Source organism: Epinephelus fuscoguttatus, linkage group LG10, assembly GCF_011397635.1.
Source record: "Epinephelus fuscoguttatus linkage group LG10, E.fuscoguttatus.final_Chr_v1".
Classification (NCBI taxonomy): Eukaryota; Metazoa; Chordata; class Actinopteri; order Perciformes; family Serranidae; genus Epinephelus; species Epinephelus fuscoguttatus.
The window spans coordinates 5,480,924-5,499,091 of record NC_064761.1 but is presented as its reverse complement, the minus strand read 5'-3'; the positions used below and the strand labels follow the sequence as shown (position 1 = coordinate 5,499,091).

Below are 18,168 nucleotides of genomic sequence, written 5' to 3'. Positions count from 1 at the left end.
ACAGCAGATTAAAAGTCATTTCACTTTCACATTCTTGCATTTATTTTGTTCATCTGTAGTGTAGTGTAATATGGGGGCAGGGGCATTGAGGGGAGGCCATTTGTCAGTAGCCCAGAAAATCTCCCTCTTTTTCCCAGCCTAATGCTGGCAGATATGGGAGAGTCAGAACTGTTCTATGTTGTGTTAACAATAGTGATGTCAGTGAGATTTAGTTGTTCAGGGCTATGGAACATTAAATCATCCATATTTGCTCACTATATCTTAGCCTTTCTTACCCTCAGGTGTACATTAACTATAGGTTATACACTTCTGTTTAAAACACAAAAATGTGAAATTATTGGTTATCATGTTGGCCATGTCAAGCAGGTTATTGTTTATCGGTATCAGCTAAAAAATGTACATGTTGTACATCCCTATAAATTACACATTTAGAAGGATTCTACCAAGAATGAATCAACGGGGGAGACAGATGTTCAAACAGCATCTGCGTCTGTACTACAGCACACAGAGCCACTTATATAAATGTATACAGAGAGGCTGAGTGGACTGGTTATATTATGCTTTGAGATGAACAAGCAGAGAAGTTAAAACTTAGATGACTGTGGAGGACTTATCAGTGCTCCAGAGTCACACAATGCCATTCACACAGGTGCGTAAAACAACCCACTTCAACGAATGTCAACAACCACTGCACTGCTTAACAATGTCATGCATTTATTCAGAATGCTATATTAATTTCTAAATTACTCAGCACAACTAGAACACTTTGAAGTCACACTCTAGATCATGCATACATTAAACAGACATACGCTATATACCCAGTGCTTCAGGAGTCTAAATACACAGATGGCACCATATTCACCAGGAAAAAAAAGCCTCTTTTGTGCTTCTTTGTCTCTCCTACACATCCTTCTCACCCAAATTAATCTGCTTCTGTCCTCTCCTCCACTTTCTGCAATACTGAATAAAGTCTCCTTTGTCTATTTATCTGGAGAGGGTGTTGAGAAGTTGAAAATACAGAGTAGTAGGTTGAGCTACTATCCTCGCTAACAGGTTGTACGTTTTGGCAGTGCAGTTCTCCTGCCAGGGCGTACTTAGAAACTATGTGTAATTTCACACATATGAGGAGCCAAGGTAAGGACATCTCAAAATAAAGTGTGTTCATTTGGAGCTGGACCTCCATAAAAGATAATGAAAATGTCACTGTGCCTTATGTAATTTATAAATTGAGACAGCTATCCCACTGTGGCGAGAGCTGTGGTGAGCTGGCGGCATCAACACTATAAGCAATAAGAGTGTTCCTCATAACAGTCAGGGTTATTTTGAAAGAACTGTTTGCTCAGATAGAATCCTAATTTGGCCATAGCTTACATAAGCAGTGTGAAATTATCTACTTTGACATATAAGTCACTGTAGAATCAAGACTGAGCTCTAACTTTTAAGGCAATAGATGAAAAGAAGACTGTGATCACACAGGATGCTGCATCCTGTGTGATCATCTTTTATTTCAAGTGTTTTTTCTTTCCCATGCAGCTTTTAACCTCCAGATGTTTTTTCTATTTTCCTAACACACCTTGCATTTTTTTGGAAAACTGCCCTGAATGTGCAAAGTTGAAAAATGTGAAACCCCATGTGGATAATGGCTCTTTCTCAGAGGCAGGGCTTTCTTCAGATGTGCTGTACTAGCCAAGTGAAAGTAAAGACAGTAGTGGTTGTTGGTGCACAGCGTGCTTCATCTCCAGTGAATATCAATAAATATTATCAGGCTTTGACTGTCACAACTAAAATAGATGGTGACCATTTTTTGCTGTACTTAGCTAATGACCTGGCTAATTTCATTTGCTACACCAGTTGAGTGATTGACTACAGCTCGCTTTGCCATTGCCTAGCCACCAGTGCTTCTTCCTGTGCAGACATCTCAAATCAAAAGTCAGTGAAAGAGAAAGCTATCATGAACCTTCCAAGAGTTAGTGTTACATGAACATAAAAACTATGAGATGAACAGTTCAGTTTTGGCTACTTTGCTCCATCAAGTAAATTAATTGACTCACTCAAAATTGTCCATTTTCTGATTTAAAATCTTGAATCCAGCCACAATAATAATGTTTGTGTTAGCTCGGTTACCATCTCCAGGAACTCTGATATTTCAGTCATTCAGTGACTCACAAAATCTGTTACAGGTAGAATTTTCAATATACAAACATAAAAATAATTTGAAGGTATACTGTGCAGGATTCTTCTAAAAAAAAACCCAACAACAACAACTTTGACTAAGGCAAAAGCATTCCCTCTCACTCATCACTTATGAACCACTAGAAGTGTACGGCAGTGCATTTATTTGCAGAGCCTGACCTCTTGCTGTATTTTCCTATTTTCTTCTTATTTTGCCATAATTGGGAATTTCCTGGGCACAGCACACAGGTGAGGTTGGGACTTTATAAAATGGTGGCAACAAGGTGCCGGATCGTAAGCAGCATGCTCTCAAGAAAAAGCTACGAAAATGATGGACAAAGAGCTGAAAAATGCAAATATAGCGACTGGAAAGGCCAAAGCTCGTTTGACCCTCTTGCTTTTATATCCGTTACCTTGGAGATAAAACAAACACCACTTAACAAGTTTGCCAGAGACGGAGATCAACCAGGACAGCTCTGTTGTTGTTACTTTGCAAATGTGTGTAGTTTACATTTAAAGTTATAACTGCACAGATTGTAGATTCTAACATATTATATTTACGACAGTGAAATTATGTCTGCAGTTCTCTGTCACTGTTATTTTTTATAATTATGTTGTATTGTTGTTTGTAACATTAATAATAATTTTGTTTACTTAAACAATCAATATTCCTATTATTACCATTCTACTGGTCTTCAGTTATTTTCATGCGCTAATATTTGTCATTGAGACTTCTCAATCTTCTCCTTGTCTTCTTGTCAATCAGCTGTCAAACAGCCATTAAGATGTCATCTGTTTGATGTGAGGAATCTTCCACTGTGCAGAGGACTGTGGGTCAGAATAGCTAGAAAAGCATGTTGGCTTACATACTGCAAAATCGGACCAGATGTGGTAGAACATCCTGCTATTTTTGGCATACTGCATTTGACATACTATGTATTAGAACATACTTAATCTTTTTCTGGCATGCTATGTAGTACGGTAGTAAGGGTATCGGAACACACAGGATGTAAAATTAAAGACGGTGCAGGATTTCTTCTTTGCTCACCATGGCATGCAGCTCAGCAACAGTGGGCTCAGCACTGCCAGTAGTGGCCAGAGGCTGCATTGCAGCAATGCAAAGCCTCAGACCCTTTTACATTTGTTTCAAGCTACCAGATGTTATGGTGGTTTTTAGGACATTAAATGTAAGAGATATTTCTTGGTGTTATGTCCAGTGCTGCCCTGATGTTCTGTATGCTGTGCTTTGCAGGTAACCTGGAACTGCTCCCTCCATCATCCCTTGTTTTCCTGGCACCTGTTGGCTGGCCTTCAAAAACCCCATCAAGCTCCACTCACATTCTCTCTCTCATCCACTGCAGCCAATGTCATCAGCATTGTTATCATCCAGCACTTTCTGTTTCTTTGTTAACTTTTTGTTTGCTTTACTTGCAATGAACTTTGTTCTGCAAATTATAGCTCTTTGTTTGACTCTAAAGTTGCTTCCCCTGAGCCCGGGTCATGGCTCGTGGTAAGGGTAAATCATGCTCCTGGCATTGTTTTTTCCACCATGTAAATCTCTATAATAACACTAGTGGGTTTGTATTTTCTGTTGCTCTGGGACCAGAGCTAGGAACTTCAGTCTGAAGTTTTAAACAGAGTAAACTGAGTTTTAAACAAAGCAATTTCAGTTTTACCATATAACGAGATTATTCTAATAGGTTATGGAAGCAGAAGCAGATCTGTTCACCATCCACCGCCTGCAGAGGTTCTTCTTGGCACCGCAACACAATCCAGAGTACTACCTATAGAGTCCAGTAAAAGGCTCTGTCTGTGCTAACAGAACTAGGATTACAGTATGTTAACCTTCATTTTGGTGCTAGAACTCCTCCTTTTTGGCTTGCTTTGCACTTGATAGAAAAAAGGGCTCAATCAAGTACTCCATTGCAATATTATCCTGACCCCAATGTAATATTATTACATTTACAGGGCTGCAAATACTGTTACAGTATTATATCATTGGGAGATGAAGATTGCATTGGTAGAAGTGGGATAATTATGGTGGTCCTACCTTTGCAATGGTCTCATGGAACTTGAAAAGTGGATCCAGGGTCTCTGGTGACTCAGCAGAAAATTGGGCTTCTGACAGGAAACTGGTGGTCTGAGGTGACAGATAGAAGAAGAAGCAATTTTCACACATGACCCCACGATCATCTCTTTAATCTCCATCTCTTGTCTTTTCAAGTCAAATCATTTTCTCATTCAGAAACATTTTTGTAGCACCACAGTGATTCCAAAGTCCAAGCAAAAATGAAACAAAAGCGTACCCTCTTTCTCCTCACATTTCTTATATGTTTTATTCTAGTTTGTTCTATTCTAAGAGTGGAGTGACCTGTCAAGCTTTTGACAGGAAACAACAGTAACTGCTCTCAAGGCCACCAAGCTGCCAGGACGTTTTGTTCTGCTGTCAAATACAGACATGTATACTGTGCTTGCACACACACACACACACACACACACACACACACAGTCCCAGATGCTGACACAAAGTCATGTAACCATGCGTGCACACACCCCAAAACTACCTCATTGTCACCTCGGCGTACTGTGTATTGTCCCAAAACAAAGCACCTCATTGAGACTTCAAAGTCGTGCCACTGCCTTTGTGGAGGAATTGTCTTTTTCATGGAGTCAAATTAAGTAGCAGACAGCTAAGAATCTCAAAGGTTCAAACACTCAGTTTCTACTCAATGTCACCTGGAAATCAAGAAATATCTGACAAGTCCTGTGCATCTACTAGTTTCAGACACACTGCGTAGTTACATTCTCATCCTGCGTGGGTGCTTGAAGTTAAAAATCTCCCTGATGGACCCAATAACAATGTATTTATGTATTTTTTGTACACAGGCTTATGATGTGTGTTTAAGTGCCCATTTTCTGTTTAATATATGTTCTGAAAACCCATCATGCAAGACACATTTTGTGAAGGGCAATAAAGGTTTCCATTTATTAATTTGACATGTGGGCTTTGACTGGTCTGTTTTGTTGCAGATGCATGTCCAATCAGTCAGAACTGTCAACTGGACATTTACATTCTGGTAAAATCAGTCTTGACATGGATATTTGTTTAAGAAATCCAGAGGTTAAAAGTTCCTCGCTAATTAACTCAGGCTCATGACCCTAAGTTTTCAATACAGCATGATGGAATAAGTAAGTGGTGGTCCTGTTGTAAGTATGTCTGTGCAGCTTGCGTGCACCTATCATCAGACGATAATACTACAGACAATCTAATACTGGATGACTCTGCAAAACTCAAGAAGTAATTCAATGATAATGTTTTAGGGCCTTTCTACAATATCTGCACATGAGCAACTGCTCTGTGGTTAAGGATAAGGAAAGACTGTGGGTATGGCAAATATACTAGTTAAGGTATGGTAAAACACAGGCAACTAAAACACCAGGTAAGCTGTAAGCTGAAACCTTTTCCCTCAGTGGAAACGAAACGAAACTAAATTGTGAAGACAGTAAAGCCTCCAATAAAATAGCATTTTAACTCGTGTGTGATTTATCCTGGCTTCATATGAGCAGAGGAAATCTCTGGTCGTTGCTAGGCTAATGTATACCATGTAAAATGGCTGGCGCTAATAATGTTAGCATGTTGCATTTGTTTGGAAAACGTGTTTAGTATAAGACGGTTGTTTTGTCGGTGAATGTTGTGAGTTGTAATGGAGCCAAATTATGTACTGTAACCTTTGGTAGATGCTGCTGTTGTCCCTGGTTTTATATGAGACAAGGGATAGATCGCTAGACGCTAGGCTAATTTATACAATGTAAAATGCCATAGACTTGTGCTAATAACATTAGCATGTCATATTGGTGGGGAAATGTGTCCAGATAAAGACAAGTGCTTGTCTGTCAGTTCTGCGATTTATAGTGAAGCCAGTTTGCGTATTTGTGATTGAAAGTTTTATTTGAACTAAACTTTACAGCACTTAACACAGTACTCCACCACAGACTAGTGTTTTGGAGGTGTAACTGCAGAGTGACACAGACACACCACCGCAGAAGTAAAAATAACGGCAGATTTTTTTTCCCCCATGACGAATCGATTAGTTGAAGATTATGTGCAACTTTAGGCAACCAAGATTTTCTTTGGTTGACTACAGCCCTACAGTTTTACTCATCAAACAAAAGAAACACTTACAATCAGTGATCCGACATGACGGTCAACAGAAAAATGTTTCTATTACCGGCAGTGATTTAAATGCCCTGGTAAATAACCTTAAACCACACCCATGTGTCAACCACCGGAAGTGACATACCTGTGCATACATACAAATGACAATAATATTTGTTAAAGATTTGAATTCATGGCTTTCTTGAGCGTAGATGAATCAACAAATGCACACTGGTTGGAGCACCCTGTAGAAATGTGGATGTCCAGCCAGTTCTCAGCCAGAGCGTCAAATACCAATGCTCTTTCACCCCGTTGGTGTGTTATATCTACGCCAAAGGCACCCTATAGCATCTTTATGGCATGCACCAGGCTTTTGACTAACTCTAATGTAAACCCATCCGTGGCAATACTTGACGCTGAGAGCAACTGACTTGGTATGAGGAGTGAGATAGTCTGTGTGGTGTGGGAGGGAGTGAAGGTGGATGGGTCAAACAAAACCAGAGTTTGATCCAGAAGACCTTAGTTTATGTCCTTTGTGAAACCAAAAGTCAGCGTGATAATGTAACACTATGTCACTTACATACCGACATCCAAAAAGTTAATGTTGTTTTTGATGTACTGTTACAAAATCCACATACAGTTGGCGAGCACTGATGTCAGTATTTACATGTCATGTTATGTTACGTCAAAAAGTATCTATTTTAACTCAAACATGATCTTTTTTCTAAACCAACCCAAGTAGTTTTTTTACAATGTGTTTCAGTTCAGCATCACATAGAGATGCTACAGGGTGTCCTGTGAATCGACATTAGACACTGAGGGGTATGACAAAGTGTCTGTATTTCACAATTTAGAAATAAAACCGGGTTGAGATGACACAAAATTTCTTATCTGTGGTTTGTAATGTGGGTTTCCTACTGTAAAGAAATTAGAATTAACCCTTCTCAGAGTTGAGTTTAAATTAAGGAGAACTGTGATTAGCAGGGTGTTACATACAAGCAGCAACCTCAAGGCTAAAAAATGAAAACAATGTAGAAGTGCGCCAAAGTTCTTTAAATGTCCACTTGAGGCTGGCTCCAGAAGTGACCCAATCCCTGTAGACCCTCAGGTTAAAATGTTGAACTTCACAGCAGAAATAAACACATTTACAGCCTGGAAGAAAAAAACGCCCTGGTCTCCATAAATAATTACTTCCATCATATAACCCACTCATTTACGTTTTATTAAGGCTTAAAGTAACCTATCATTTAGGGCGGTTCTACTTTGAGTGACAGGCAGTCTGCAGATAGTGCCCATGGCTTTTTAGTCAGCTCCACTCTCTCCTCTAAATATGGTCACTTCTGGCTTCAAAAAAACATGATGGCGACAGTCTAAACGCAGAACTTAAGGCTTCAAGATGGGAGTCCACAAACCATTGCGTAACGTCACAGTACCTACGTCCATTATTTTACACAGTGTATGCTTTTACAGCATGTTGCACAGAAATGGATAACCAAAACTTTTTCAGCTTACTGGAGGAAAAACACTTTGATCTGAACAAACAGTTAAGTACCTCAGCCAGGAAAAGCAGCTAAATGTGGGCTGCACCTAACCAACAATCTTAGCCAGGCAATATGGCAGCAGCAGTGTGGGCACATATGGGGAATAGAGGTTTAACTTAATAATTCACATATTTACGCATTTCAAGAGGGCACAAGCAGAAAGTTTTTATGAAGCCTCTTTGCGTGCTGCCTCTGAATAAATATGTGAATTATTGAGCGCAACATCTGCCTCAAAATATGCCCCTGTTGTGGATGTCAAGCTGAATATGTGCAGCGTTCCCCAAAAAGAGCCTCACCGCCTACATTCAGAAGAGAAGAATTTAAATCTCACAGTGCTGTTTGAACCCAGGAGATTTCTGCAGCTGTTGGTCTCTGTGGTCAAGCTGTGTTTCTCTGCAAGTACTTGTCATGTGATGAACGGTTTAAAATCAGGACCATGATGATGCAGATACCCACTAACATGTACACAAATGTGGTTGAAAGATGACCAAACAACCTTAACAACCATTGTACAGCCTATTTACCTGAAAACCTGAGTGCAGAGCTGATCTTCTACGAGGCGTTGTTTTTAAACGTGTGGGCCTAACATCTATGGGAGAGATATAAAGCTCTGGGTAGCCCTGAACTAAAATGATCAACTTTTCCATATTTGTCAGACTGAATATTTACGGAAGAAGGGAAAGATATCTGTCGGCTGTGACTGGTTTGTAAAGTGACTGTGTCTGTCCTTTCAAATTAAAGTCCTGCATGGTCCAGTCATATAGGTTTTGATTGATTTTGACAAGGCACAGCTCCAAGTAGAGTTTCACGTTTTTGTTTTTGTTTTTTTCAACTAAGCCACCAATGAAATCTTGCCGACTAATGACCTTTCTTGACTTCAACTAATGTTTGGTCAACTATTAGGGGACAGCGCTAGAAAAAAACCGGGGCACAAACTGTGGTCTCCCAGTTTTGTTTGACCCATTCACCTTCCCTTCTTCCCATCCTACGTGGACTTTCTTGCTCTTTATACTACATTAGCTGCACTAAGCATAAAGCATTGCTACAGATGGGTTACACCAGAGTTAGCTGAAAGCCCACTGCATTCAATTAAGATGCTAAAGGTTGCCTTTGGCATTGATATTACATGCCATGACAAAGCACCACAGGAAATATGTAGCTCTTTATTTGCTAAATGCTCCACTTTGTTTATCCTTCTGTTGTTCAGCACTGAGCAGGTAGCGTGAAGTGGATTTTTAAAGCTGAAAGTAGCTGCCTACTGCATCAGACAATGACACAATAGCCCTTTTTAAACAGAATTGTGCAAAGTTGCAGGAAAGCCCAATCAGTCTTCTTTCAGCATTGGCAGTATAAAAACAAAATCGGGGAGTGCAGCAAAATGCCGCCTACCTACTTTTGTTTATACAGAATGCGCCTTTTTCTGGGCAATGGGGGGCGTGAGCAAGTAACAAAACATGAAGCTCAGCGTGACGTAAATAGCCTTGCTCCAAGGAAAGCCGCGGCTAGTCAGTTGATTCTCTCGTAAGTCGGCCTGTCCTTCACAGTCCCCGTCATTTGACGGTTAATGGCCTCTTCATTTACGAGGAAAAGAAGGGGTGCGCAATTCTTCGTCTCCTCAGTTGCTCATCTTTACAGTGTCTGTCAGGTTTGCGTTTCCCTCTTGCTACTAGTACTAGCTGCTCATTCCTGCTATCAGCTGTTTCCTGTTTATCCACTGCCAGTGGATTGCACGTGCGGTGTCATCAATAGCTCTTCCCACAAGTCATCAACAGCCCCTCCCGTTGGAAGGGCGCCTCGTTCTTTTAAAACCAAAAACCAAAAACCGAAAATATGACTACCCTATGAGGCGGAAAATTGGGCACCTTGGATCAACTCGCCAATCCGGCTCTGTGTGTCTAATCGCAGCTTGCTGGCAAAATGGCCCAACATTCGCCGAAAATCTGGCAGTGTAAAAGGGGCTAAGGAGAGCCATGAGAGTAAAATGAAACAGTAAAGTTGTGGGCTGGACAGTTAAACAATGAGCTGAAACTTTGTAAATCAGGGGCATGCCAAAGAGTTGGTATTTGACGACCTAGGGACGAGAACAGGCTGGTCGGAACAAATATGTCTGGAGACTTTACTTGTTATTAGTGAGGCTTAATGAAATATTGTTTTGATTTAATGTTTAATTTTTAGCTGCCTTTTATGAACACCATTTCCCATAACCACTACATCGTCACATGTTGAACATCATCGAATTAAAGAATATGGTGATTCCACGTACAAGTCAACTACAGACCGACTAATTAAATAGGTTTCAAGTTCTAAGTGCAGTCATAAGTATTCATTTGTCATAAAACACAGAAAGTTAACTCTTTTTTACGCAAGCATTACAGATGTTAGAGTGACATCAGCTAGCCCAGTCCTCACATCAGGAATTCAGCTCTCTATATGGTCTTGATATAGGCTGACGTGCTGACGTATTGCGGTAAGCGAGTTGTGTCATTTCCGGTGTTTCTGTGACAGCGTCTCTGTACTGCTCTGGTGAATTCCACTTGCCTGCTTTCTCACCTCAGTTGCTTTAACATCTACTTCAAGTCATAACCCACACTGGTTCTGTTTAAGCACCTATAGCTCTCCTCCTTTCCACGACTTTCTCGCTAATCTCTTAGCTGTTGTTTGCACGCTCTTAGCCTTGTTAGCTACATTAGCTTAGCCATGACTTCTCCTTCTCCTGCCCTTTCCTGCTCGGTGTGTCAAATGTTCAGTTATGCCTCTGCCTCCTTTAGCGACAGTGGTAATTGTAACAAGTGTAGCTTATTTGCTGCGTTGGAGGCGAGGCTTAGTGAATTAGAAGCGCGGCTCCGCACCATGGAAAACCATTCAGCAGCTGCGGTAGTTAGCCAGCCCCCTGTAGCCGGTGCGGAGCCACATAGCATAGCCTTAGCCTCTGCTAACTGTCCTCCGGTAACTCCCGTTCAGCCGGGAGGTTGGGTCACGGTCCGCCAGAAGCACAGCTCCAAGCCGAAGCCCACGGCTCACCACCAGCCTGTTCACGTTTCCAACCGCTTTTCCCCACTCAGCGACACACCCGCTGAGGATAAAACTCTGGTTATTGGCAGCTCTATTCTGAGAAACGTGAAGTTAGCAACACCACCGGCCATAGTCAAATGTATCCCTGGGGCCAGAGCGGGCGACACTGAATCAAATTTAAAACTGCTGGCTAAAGCTAAACGTAGATTCAGTAAGATTGTTATTCACGTCAGCGGCAATGACACCCGGTTACGCCAATCGGAGGTCACTAAAATTAATATTGCTTCGGTGTGTGAATACGCAAAAACGATGTCGGACTCCGTAGTTTTCTCTGGACCTCTCCCAAATCTGACCAGTGATGACATGTTTAGCCGCATGTCATCACTTAACCGCTGGCTGTCCAGGTGGTGTCCAGCAAATGATGTGGGTTTTGTTAATAATTGGCAAACTTTCTGGGGAAAACCTGGTCTTATTAGGAGAGACGGCATTCATCCCACTTTGGATGGAGCTGCTCTCATTTCTAGGAACCTGGCAAACTTTATTAGTAATTTAAATCCCTGACAACCCAGAGTTGAGACCAGGACTCGGAGACGCAGTCCTAAACGCCTCCCTGAGCTTCTAGTTCAGTTACCCAGCCATAGTTTTAATAGTTTTATACAAACGGTGTCTGTCCCCCGACCGCCTAAATTATCTAAATCTAAAATTAAACAAAGAGGAGTTGTGCATAACAACCTCATAAAAATTAAAACCTCTTCTGTGACAGAAAGACAAAACAGGAGAATTAAATGCGGACTGTTAAATATCAGGTCTCTATCGTCTAAAGCAGTGTTAGTAAAGCGAATTAATATCAGATAATCATATTGATTTACTCAGTCTCACTGAAACATGGCTGTGTCAAGATGAATATGTCAGTCTAAATGAGTCCACTCCTCCCAGTCATAATAATACCCACATTCCTCGAGGCAGCGGCCGAGGAGGGGGAGTTGCAGCCATTTTTAACTCTAGTCTGTTAATCAGTCCTAAACCTAAACTAGATTATAATTCATTTGAAAGCCTCGTTCTTAGTCTTTTACATCTGACCTGGAAAACCTCGCAGCCACTTTTATTTGTTATAGTGTACCGTGCTCCTGGCCCGTATTCTGAATTTTTATCTGAATTCTCAGAGTTTTTATCCAGTTTAGTTCTTAAATCAGATAAAGTTATTATTGTAGGCGATTTTAACATTCATGTCGGCGTTGATAATGACTCCGGGCTACCGCGTTTATCTCATTATTAGACTCCATTGGCTTCAGTCAGGGTGTACATCAACCCACTCACTGTTTTAACCATACCCTCGATCTAGTTCTGACGTATGGAATTGAAATTGATAACCTAAAAGTCTTTCCACAGAATCCCTCGCTATCGGATCATTATCTGATTATTTTTGATTTCTTTTTACTCGATTAGATGCCACTCAGCAACAGTTACTATACTAGATGTTTATCAGATAGTGCTGTCGCAAAACTTAAGGAAAAGATTACTTGGTCGTTAAATTCAATACCAATACCTTCAGTAACAGAGGTTTCCCGTGCCGACTTTAACCTCTCCCGAATTGATCATTTTGTTGATAGCACTGTAGGCTCACTACGAACAACGCTCGACTCTGTAGCTCCTCTTAAAAAGAAGTTAAAAAAGCAAAGAAAGTTCGCTCCTTGGTATAACTGTCAAACCCGTAAGTTAAAACAAATATCGCGAAAATTTGAAAGGAACCAAACTGGAAGAATCTCGTTTAATCTGGACAGACAGTCTCAAAACTTATAAGAGGGCCTCCATGCCAGAGCAAACTATTACTCAGCATTAATAGAAGACAATAAGAACAACCCCAGGTTTCTTTTCAGCACTGTAGCCAGGCTGACTGAGAGTCAAAGCTCTATTGAGCCTTGTATTCCCTTAGCCCTTAGCAGTAATGATTTTATGAGCTTTTTTAATGACAAAATTCTAACTATTAGAGGCAAAATTCATGACCTCCTGCCCTCAGATAGTACCTATCTAACCTCAAACACAGCTGTAAAATCTAATATATATTTAGATTGCTTCTCCCCAATTTCTCTTCAAGAATTGACTGCAGTGATTTCTTCATCTAAATCATCAACGTGTCTCTTAGACCCCATCCCAACTAGGCTACTTAAGGAGGTCTTTCCTTTAGTTAACACTCATATATTAGATATGATCAATATATCCTTATTAACAGGCTATGTACCACAGTCTTTTAAGATAGCTGTAATTAAACCTCTACTAAAAAAGCCCACCCTGGATCCAGAGGTGTTAGCCAACTATAGACCAATATCTAATCTTCCCTTTATGTCAAAGATCCTTGAGAAAGTAGTCGCAGACCAGCTGTGTGATTTTCTCCAGGATAATAATTTATTTGAGGAATTTCAGTCAGGATTTAGAGTGCATCATAGCACTGAGACAGCTCTAGTTAAAATTACAAATGACCTTCTGATTGCTTCAGACAAAGGACTCGTCTCTGTACTTGTTTTATTAGATCTTAGTGCGGCGTTTGACACAATTGACCATCAAATTCTGCTGCAGAGACTGGATCACTTAATTGGCTTAAAAGGTTCAGCACTAAGCTGGTTTAAATCTTATTTATCTGATCGTTTTCAATTTGTTGACGTTCGCAATGAACCATCCTTACGTACTAAAGTTTGTTTTGGAGTTCCATGAGTTCTGTGCTCGGACCAATCCTGTTTACTCTATATATGCTTCCTTTAGGTAACATCATTAGAAATCACTCTATAAATTGCCATTGTTATGCAGATGATACTCAGTTGTATTTATCAATGAAGCCAGAAGAAAGCAATCAATTAACTAAACTCCATAATTGTCTTAAGGACATAAAAACTTGGATGAGCACCAATTTCCTGATGTTAAATTCAGACAAAACTGAAGTTATTGTTCTTGGCCCCAAACAACTCAGAGACTCTTTATCTGATGACATAGTTTCTCTAGATGGCATTGCTCTGGCCCCTGCCACTACCGTAAGAAACCTCGGTAACATTTGATCAAGATTTGTCTTTTAATTCTCATTTAAAACAAACCTCACGGACTGCATTTTTTCATCTGCGTAATATTGCGAAAATTAGGCCTATCCTGACCCGAAAAGATGCAGAAAAATTGGTCCACGCTTTTGTTACCTCAAGGCTGGATTATTGTAACTCTCTATTATCAGGTAGCTCTAGTAAGTCCTTAAAAACGCTCCAGCTAATTCAGAATGCAGCGATCATATCTCTCCTGTTTTAGCTTCTCTGCACTGGCTCCCTGTAAAATCCAGAATTGAATTTAAAATCCTACTGTTAACTTATAAAGCTCTAAATGGTCAAGCTCCGTCATATCTTAGAGAGCTCATAGTGCCATATTATCCCACCAGAACACTGCGCTCCGAGAATGCAGGGTTACTCGTGGTCCCTAAAGTCTCCAAAAGTAGATCAGGAGCCAGAGCCTTTAGCTATCAGGCTCCTCTCCTGTGGAATCATCTTCCTGTTACGGTCCGGGAGGCAGACACCGTCTCCACATTTAAGACTAGACTTAAGACTTTCCTCTTTGATAAAGCTTATAGTTAGGGCTGGCTCAGGCTTGTCCTGTACCAGCCCCTTAGTTAGGCTGACTTAGGCCTAGTCTGCCGGAGGACCCCTCTATAATACACCGGCCCCTTCTCTCTCTCTCTCTCTCTCGAATCATATTACTGCATCTAGCTAACCTGGCCATTCTGGATGTCACTAACTCGGCTTCTTCTCCGGGCCTTTGTGCTCCACTGTCTCTCAGATTAACTCATATCACAGCGGTGCCTGGACAGCGTGACGTGTGTGGTTGTGCTGCTGCCGTGGTCCCGCCAGATGCCTCCTGCTGCTGCTGCCATCATTAGTCATTAGTCATACTTCTTCTGTTATTATACACATATGACTATTGTCACACATGTATACTGCCAGGTATTAATACATACTTTCAACATATTGTACCACAGTAACCAGAACTATAACTATAATATTATTACTTTCATTAATGTTGTTGTAAGATACTGTCATTACCTGCATATCTCTCTCTCTCTCTCTCTCTCTCTCTCTCTCTCTCTCTCTCTCTGTGTGTGTCATATGGATTACTGTTAATTTATCATGTTGATCTGTTCTGTACGACATCTATTGCACGTCTGTCCGTCCTGGAAGAGGGATCCCTCCTCAGTTGCTCTTCCTGAGGTTTCTACCGTTTTTTTTCCCCGTTAAAGGGTTTTTTTGGGGAGTTTTTCCTTATCCGCTGTGAGGGTCATAAGGACAGAGGGATGTCGTATGCTCTAAAGCCCTGTGAGGCAAATTGTGATTTGTGATATTGGGCTTTATAAATAAAATTGATTGATTGATTGATTGATTGATTGATACAGCAGAATTCTTTGGACCAGCTTGTTAAAATATTTCCGTCTTTTTAAATCTCAAAACTCACTGTGTGTGTGTGTATGTTTCTGTGAAAGATAGGAGAAACTGAAAAGCACACAATGTCCAGGAAACAGCAAAGCAGAGAGAAGCAGCAACTTCAGGAAATACCAAGATGTTTTTCATATCATATCTTACTTTGGAGAACAGTTTTCAGTAGCCTATGAATTTTGTTTCCAGCAGAAATCAAACCTCACTCTTTTCAATCAGATGTTTGGTAGCATGAAGAAGTTGTATCAACCCCTCTTGTTATTTAAAGTAGTTATAATTGATATGTTTACAATAATGCCAATGACGATGTTTATAATGAAAATTGTGACAATGTGAAAAGTTGAAAAGTGATGACCCTACAGAAAGTTATCAGCTGAGTCCACAGCTTCCCTCGGCTTTACAAAGTTTCAACACACTGTAGCTGTCCAGCCCACAACTTTACAGTTTTGTTTCACTCTCACAGCTTTCATTGCATCATTGTCTGACAGCAGAGCAGCTACTTTCAGCTCTAAAACCCCTTTTTACAGTACCTGCTCAACACCAAACAATAGACAGCCATAGATAGTGGAGCATTTAGCAGCCAAAGAGCCAAATATTTTCTTAAGGAGGTGGTGGAGAACAAATTCAGAGCTAAAAGACAGAGAATGCTGAACATACATTTACTTGGTGTACACAGACATGACTCCTAATGAAAGATAAAGGTGCTCCCTAACTATTAAGCTGGCCATATAAAATTAAATGTTGTAGCCACAGCTTATCTCTGCTTTCCCAAATGGCCAAACAATCAGTTAGTGCAGTTTTACTGGGAGTATCTCCCATGAACATACTACATACTAGAAAGAGGTTATGCCCCAACAGTGAGCAAAACACTGTTCAGAAGTTGTAGCAGTTGGATCAGCAAGATTTAAGAAATGCTGGAGAGTACTGCTGAATGCAAGCACACACACATCCTGTACAGCAACACTCCACCGCATCCACCTGCTGATTCAGTGCCATTAGCCATGGATACGTGGTGCTAAGCAGCAGGCCAAATCAAGCACTCTGCTCTGTACTTCACAGGACTAAGATGAAGGGTTTTGGCGAGCTAAAGCCCTAAAACAAAGAGAGAGATAGCCAGGATCAAAGACACCAGTTCCATTCACTATGTACTTAGAGCCCTTTGTACTGCTATCAACCCCCTCACTTCATCTTTCACAGTCCAGACCGTCTGTGCCTTGATCCTGGGCTTGCTCTTGCTCTCTCTTCCTGGGTTTTTTTTAATGATCATAATTTGACAAAAATGCCATGATGAATTTTTATCAAAGCAATGATTTGGTTATCTAATTGTAACAGCTAAATGAAAATGGCAGTCTTTTGGAAAAAAATCTTCAACATCACAAAACATTTTACTATGACAACACCTGCGTGCTGTGCAACATCCACTGGTCTGCACTATAAAGTCAAAAAAGTTTGTACTAATGAGACGGTAGGGAATGAACAAGAGTTCACATGTTCCAGCTTGAGGACATCACAGCTTCTCATTTTGAGTTCATCACACCTTCTATGATTTCTGTCAGTGTTGAGGGATATTTCTAAAAATGAATAGGGTTAAATATTTTATAATTAGGTGACTGTGCTAACTCAGTGGTTAGCACAGTCACCTTACAGCAATAAAGTTCTCAGGTTCTAATTTGCTGGCTAGCTTTCCTTTTCTTTGTGGAGTTTGCATGCTCTCTCTCTGATTGTACGCACTTCCTGTGGATGCTCTGGGTTCCTGCTGCAGCCAGAAGACATGCAGCTTCAGTAAACTAGAGAATCTAAATTGTCTGTAGGTGTCTGGAAATATGCATCCTGCCCAAGGTGTGCTGAGATAAGATGGTGGATGGATACATTTAATCTGCTGTGTAAAATCCATCTGATCCCACTGGCAGTTGTGGGTGTAGAAACGCACTGAGAAACATTCCTTGAGAGTCAGACTGCTTTAGGTGACCACACTTTATGTTTGTGCAGCCTTTATTTGTCACATGACATCACAAGCCATGATGTTTTTTTTTCTAAACCGAACCACATGTTTTTGTTGCACAGGGGGAAAAAAAACTAAATACGTTTGACCAGTGTTGTACATTTATTTTGGAAAAAAGGCTATTTAACATGCAGAAACTGTACATTCTCTGTGAAAACAAAACTGCATTTTAAAAAGACACAATGCATGTAACAAGTGACACAGCATCCTGGAATGTCAACAACAGATGCAGGAGGATACCTATTGTGTCATATGTATACATGAAAGTCCACATACAAAGTGACAATATTTGATCAGTTGGGATGAGAACACATTGTTGTACCACCTTGCACACTTTAAATGTTTTGCACAAGTGCAGAATTTGATTGCAGTTCACCTGACAATCATAATAATGTACATTTAAATTGATATAGAATGACTGCACAGCCCACCTACACACTGGGCCAAAATAAAATTCAAATATCATGTAACTGTTGAATTTTTACCATTTATATATGTTGTTACTCTTATTCCACTCTAGTCTAATTCCTGTTCTTTACTGCAAAGCCTTATGAGTATCCCACTCTGCATTTCACTGCACACACTGTATCACATATGACAAAAACAACGCTGCTCATCATCTTTTCAGGTGCAGTGGAGATTTTTTGGCTCAGCTCCTATCAGCTCTTAGTGGCACCTGGGAGTTGTTTGGATCTACAGTCTAAGTATTAACACTGGTGGACAAATGACTGTCACAGCTAGAGTGGGTATCCCATGGCCAATGCTGTTTATGGCTTGGTTCTTTTGTTGGCCTAACAGATCAGCATTGTTTGCATCATTTTTTCCAGA

The 18,168-nt window shown here is 40.6% G+C and overlaps 1 protein-coding gene across 1 annotated transcript in view; it reads right to left on the bottom strand.

The window, feature by feature from the left end:
* LOC125895872 (inactive N-acetylated-alpha-linked acidic dipeptidase-like protein 2) overlaps nt 1-18,168 on the bottom strand; it is a 791,425-nt gene that overhangs the window by 104,477 nt on the left and 668,780 nt on the right. The window contains exon 14 of the mRNA XM_049588047.1: nt 4,223-4,312. Within this exon, the coding sequence (XP_049444004.1) occupies nt 4,223-4,312 (90 nt within the window). The remainder of the gene's footprint in view (nt 1-4,222; nt 4,313-18,168) is intronic.